The 6,345-nt window shown below is 34.8% G+C and overlaps 1 protein-coding gene across 1 annotated transcript; it reads right to left on the reverse strand.

The window, feature by feature from the left end:
• Positions 1-4,169: 4,169 nt before the first annotated feature.
• Positions 4,170-5,557, reverse strand: LOC107491249 (S-adenosylmethionine decarboxylase proenzyme). The gene is given in 2 exon segments (XM_016112053.3): positions 4,170-4,776; positions 4,779-5,557. Coding segments are annotated over 2 exon segments (963 nt in total). The 5' UTR covers positions 5,380-5,557; the 3' UTR covers positions 4,170-4,414.
• Between the last annotated feature and the right edge of the window lie 788 nt (positions 5,558-6,345).

Consider the following 6,345-nt stretch of genomic DNA (forward strand, 5'->3'; position numbering starts at 1 on the left):
TTCGTTGATTTTGAATTCATACAGAAGTAGGGTTTGGTAAATTTATAATAATTAAATGTGAATTTGATAAGTGAATGTTGATTTGGTTGATTATTATTGAGTTTGATTAAGTTTATGTTGAAATTTTGTTGAATTGTTGTTGTGGTTTGTCAATTATGGTTGGCCATGAAGAACAATCCAACTAGGGTTATTTTGATTATTTTGGGGCTGCTGTGAATGATAAATTGTTAATTAAAATTGATGAGGTTTGATGGTCAAGAGATTAAATGAAAAGCGGTGAAAAATCGATAATAGTAAAGCTTAATAATGGATTTAAAACTCAAGCAGAAAACTTGAAGAATTTTGAAAATGGGGTTCAGTCCTTTGGTAAAATTATAATCATAGAAAATAAGAGTTATATTTGAGATTGAAATAGTAATTTAATAGAAATTGAAGTTAGTTTTGTAATTATATACGTTTTGGGGTATTTTGGATAATAATTAAGAAGTTCAGGGGTAAAATAGATATTTTATTAAAGATGCAAGCTTATTTTGGCAATTATACTATATGTAAGAGTATTTTAATAAATTATAAAAGATGTTAAAGTAAAAATATAAATATTTTAAAAAACTCAAAGATTCAGAATAATTTATAAAAGGTTAATAATAAAGTTTAAGTTATAAGTTTTGAGTAATAAAGAAAATTATTATTATTCTTATTAATTTATGATGCTTATTATCAAAGTATTTTTGAAATATATTATACATTGATAATTTGTACTATAACAGAATAAAAGAGTTAAGCAGTAACCTACTTAAAAGCAATAGAAAGACGAACCCAAGTTAAGAATCTTATGATTCACTCTTCATAAAATATCTAGGGAGAGAGATGAGGGAAGAGTGTGAAGATGATTTCTGGTATTAAAATAAGGAAAATAAAAGAAAAAGAAAAGAAAAGATTAAAAGAATCTAAAGAACATTTGCCATAGGAAAGCAGAGAGTAAGAATAAAAGAAACAAACAAAAGAACGAAACAAAAAGGAGATAAATAGAAGTATTGTTTGGCATTGAGAACGAGTTGAGATGATTGTGTACCTGCTGAAAATAAGCAGAGATATGGTGGTGAGTCCATTGAGATTGGCTTTCAGAGATACATCGGTCAATCCAGGAGATGGTCGCGCCTGTAAGACAGAGGTTGCTTACAGAGGTTATCAATACATACATTGGCTAGAGAGAGCCTAACCTGTAAGACCGAGGTTACTTACAGAGGTTATATTTGCATACATCGACTCAAGAGAGTTGCACCTGTAAGACAAAGGTTACTTACAGAGGTTATGGCACTGAAACCAAACTCAGACAAAGGTTTCTGAGTTACATCGAGAGCGGATCGAAATCGACAAATGAGCTCATTACCTACATTGGGGATAGACATGCATCATGATTGTTTGAGCATATATTCTATGAATTTTATTTTTTGTGATTGTGTATGTGTTGTGTTTGTTTCTCTTTATGTTTTTTAGTTATTATGTTTGATGCGTGATTCGGTTGTTGCTGCTGACTGGGTATAGTATTAAAACACTTAACAAACTACCCCGATCCTACTAAGAACTCCCCAATTCTTATCCCTACTCTTCCCCTTCGGATGAAAATAGGAACACTAGTTAAGAACACCCCTATATATACGAGGTCCCAAAGAAGGATATGAAGGTGATAGAGATATCGTCTTTTGGCTGCAATGATCGATTAGAGACAGTAAGAGTTGATAGCGTGTTTTGGGTGGCGCCTTCAGTTTAGTGTAGGAATTTTGGTTTAGTCTGTCACTTTTGGATAGTTCCACCAAGAGTTTAGGAGCTGTGAATGCTGGCTAGGCTAGTTTCGGGTGCCAGTTTAGGGGCTTCTTATACGGACCAGGGTCCGGAGTGTTGATTATGTATATAATAACAAGATGTGAAGGGTTGTACGCTAACTTATGGTGTATATGACAGTACCTTTATATGTTTGTATGATCTATGATACATGTTACATTACAAGAAATTACGGAAATAGCGACCGATTTAGTGACCGATTTGAGTGGTCGCTAAAACGATGGTCGCTAATCAGAAAATAGCAACCAATTCGATCGCTAAACTTTAGGGACCAATTTTAGCGACTGATTTGTTAACAAGGCCACCAAACCCTTACCAAAGAGTATCGGTCGCTAATCGGTCGCTAAATTGTGACCAAATTTTCCGTGGCTAAATTGGTCGCTGAATAAATTAGTTACTAATTTACGATCAGTGTTTCAGTCTCCAATTCGCGACCGTTATTTCGGTCTCTAATTCAGTCCTTAAGTGTAGACCTGTATTTTAGTCACTAATTAGCAACTAAACATTTTAGTCTATCATAATTTTTTAATTATTATTTTTACTAAATTTTTACATTTATACCATCAAATATTGAAAAACCATCAACATAAAACCTACACTTTAACACATAAAAATAAATAATACTTAAACAATAACCAAAATATCATCAATCGAAACAATAACCAAAAGAAGAGACATAAATCGAAACAAGGGAATGAAGCATGAATATTATTATTTGAATTTGGACTATAGTTATAGGAACTCCCCCTCTGCCCCCCATGGGGCATGAAATAACAAGAGGGACTAACTGTCCAAACCTGCTTCTACATCAAACTTCAAACACTGTATTCCCACTCACTCATACAATACATCAACATGCATGTTCATGTTCATCCTCTCTTAACTTGTTACAGTGGGAAATGACCAGTCAAACGAATATGATCCAAGGTACAACGCAAACCATACTTATTAACTGCTTCAATTGCAGACCTAAACCCACCTCCATATGCTGGGGATGAATCATTGTCTATCTGGTTCATGAAAAACTCTCTTAACTTATTCTGAACTTGATACCTTGCTCCTTTCTTTGATGATGATGATGTGGAGTAGGAAGAAGATGAAGATGCTGATGATGCTGATGGCATGTATCTAACTAGCATCATTTAAAATCTATTAACATATTTATATACTAATACTAATTGAGGCCAGGCATTTGTATTTAGAAAAATATAATAATAAAGTCAGCTATAGTATTAGTAGATAAGTATTCATTACTGTAATAACTAATAAGCATCTAATCATATGTATACATATAAAATTTTAAATAAATAAGAGTTGCAAAAAACAGAAAATCAAATGCACTCAAAAAACAGAGTTAGAAGAGTTTCAACTTTCAATTTACTTTCAAATTCTAATTAAAACCTTCATAGCTTATAAATTTCAGTCTTTTTAATAAAAAAAGGAAATCGGTATTTAATTTTTAACAAAAGTTGAGTAACCAGAAATTTTTATAACATCAACTTATAAAAATAGTATAAATTTGAGGCAACTTAATTAACTTTGCGTGTAGAAGATATCAAGCAGTTATCACAAGAAGCTTATAAATATAAGTATATAACACATGCAATATACTAACAGTTTTATATTTAATGTATGTTATATATTTAATGTCTAGACTCCAGAGGCAAGATCATTTACGTTAATAGCAGCAAAATATTAAAGAGAAGGCAGAAAAATAACAAAAGGTAAAAAATTTTATTATTATCCAAATCAAAGGAACAATAAATTATTCTCAGAACTTGCAAGCACTTACTACCGGAGCTGTGTCCTCTCCTAATGGGCACGCCCCGAAAATTTCAAGAGAAAAATTATATTAATATAATATTCTATTTCGAAATGCTGTTCTATGTGCGGACATGCACATCAAGCCACTATAGTCTATAGGTTTCATACGCAATAACAAAAATGAAAATAATAAATTAATGGTGTTGATAATAATAACAAACAATGAATAGTACTAGTAAACATTGCTTCAATAAACTTTCCCTCATGAAAAATTAACATAGTAGGAGAAAGCAGCCGTAGGAACCAGGAAGGAGAAAGTTTCTCTTTGAACGTAATTATCTAAGGCCGGAAAATCAGTTGTACGCCAATCGAAGTTCACATTGGAAAAGACAAACGAAACTCCAACAGATCATGCAAAAAATTCGGCCAAGTGGGCAACAACTAACGAGCACCACAAGTCCACAACTACAGCAATCAAGTTGGCCAACAAGGCCAAATCCAGTATAATTTGCAAAGACGAGACACACGCACAACCCCCAAAGAAAAGTAAAATAATATCAAGGTATTCCAAACAGCATAATCTATCTTCCAATAAGTTCAATTCAGCGTTAAAATTAAAACAGCAACCTGCAACGTGTACAAACCACCAGAAATGAAAATAGACACGGGATCAATTCAGAATATTAAGCATACAATGAAATGAAATGACAGTTCAGAATAGGATCATACCAAGACTAGAAGGCATGATTTATTTTTTACGAAAGACAATAGTAAAAACACTTGTGAACATAAAATAAAAGACAGCAAACTACTCCTCTTCCTCTTCATCTTTCCAGCACTTCAGAGTTGATCTAGGTGAACCACAATCAGAAGTCTTGACGAACTTCTGATAGACAACAGAACCACCCATTCCAATCCCCTCGTGGCTCCTCTCTTCACGATAGTATCCCTTAACATCCAGCAAACAGCTCTGCTCAAATGACTTGCTTGAACAGTCAACATGAATCGCCATCGAAAACTCAGTAGGTTGGAAGCATGCCAACACACTCTCAACTAGATCGTTCAGATTGACCACTTTCAAATCATATCCCACTGTTTCAAAGCTTGCATAGCTGAAACCATCTTCTGGAGTAACATGAATGGTAGAAACAGCAGCACCTTCGACAGAATGTAGAAAACAAGTGCTTTCTCTCTGTCCAATCCAGTCATGCACATTTCAAGTGTGTATACAGAGTCGCATGGGCTCACAGATTCTGCAGAAGCAGAGTAAACATGCCATTTCTGTGGTTTGTCTATGCCACCGCCCATAACGTAAGCCATGCTGCCTGAACCAAGCTTCCCAAAATGGCTATCCAGAATGGCAACTTCTTCGGAGAAGCTGCGGTGTGGGAAGGACTGGGCACCAGGAAAAATGAAACTTCCTCGGGTATACCTCACAGATTTGACATTAAGTGAAAGGGTCTCAGCCAACCGCAATATGGGTGGGATTGAAAGCAATAACTTAGTAGTACCACAAGTTTTGATGATAATCTTGTAGGGATAAACGAAGAGGCTTGACTCAGAAAGAACATAGGAGTCAACGTCCTCGCTTGAAAGCGAAGAAACAATGGTGCACTCAGCTGGAGCAAGAATCTCATCCAACTGGGACTTGGTGAGAGACCTTAGACCCTTTCCTCCAGGGTCAGAAAAGAGTCCAGGGCGGGAAAAGCATATTTCCAACCTCTTTTCGTAGCCTTCAAAACCAATAGCAGAAACTGGCACTGCCATGGCCATGGTGTTTCAGAAAGAAATTAATGCAGTAGGAAACGGAGGAAAACAGATGCAAGGGCACAATCGCAAAGAGAGGGATTGGAAAGACGTCGTTTGAAGGAGAGTAGTGAATAAACCTAAAGAAAAACGAGAAAATAAAAAGCTAAAAATAAAACAATGGTTGCAAGCAACGGAGAACTATTTGTCAGGAGGGGTATCAGGATGGCTTGCGAGCGCACTGCAAAAGAATCATAGAGGGAACAAAAACATATTAGCACAGATGAAGAAAATCAAACAAATAAAATTAAGATCAGTGTACCGTAAATGAAAGGAAAATTACGTTTGAGTAAGCAGCAGATCTGAACTTCTTGATTCCACCGTTTGGACGAACGTCTTCAATGCTGTAACCGAGGGGAGCTTCGTAGAATAATGATTTACTACTACTACTACTACTAGACTTCTTCTTCCCACCTTTTGACTCCATTAGATCATTCAGTCCTGCTTCAACAAAAATGAACAGATAGTTGAACAAATTGCTCAAACACTCAGCTACAAGAACACAACAATAATAACACCAAAAACAGGAACACAATGGAAATATAACCAAGCCAAATTAAGAAACAACAATCCAAATCTCATACAATTATAAGTGGTCAGCAGTTCAAAACCTTCGAAACGGTTAATAATAACGAAACTGTATGATACAATTAAAAACAGAAGGAAAAAACACTGAAATTATTACGAAAAAATCGAAACAACTGAAAACGAAACCAACAACAATAAACAAGTAATAATTATCAACAAAATGATTGAACAGTAGGCCCCATTAATCAATCCTTCTTTTCTTTCGGACACTAGGTCTAGGTCCCAGTTATTCAATTGGACATGGATAGGGTCCAAGATCAAATGCAGATCCATGAACACAACATAATTACTAATATAGTGATTAATAATTAATAAAATAAGTACATTAAACGTACCTACAGAAGG

The sequence above is a fragment of the Arachis duranensis genome, chromosome 5 (genome assembly GCF_000817695.3).
Source record: "Arachis duranensis cultivar V14167 chromosome 5, aradu.V14167.gnm2.J7QH, whole genome shotgun sequence".
Classification (NCBI taxonomy): Eukaryota; Viridiplantae; Streptophyta; class Magnoliopsida; order Fabales; family Fabaceae; genus Arachis; species Arachis duranensis.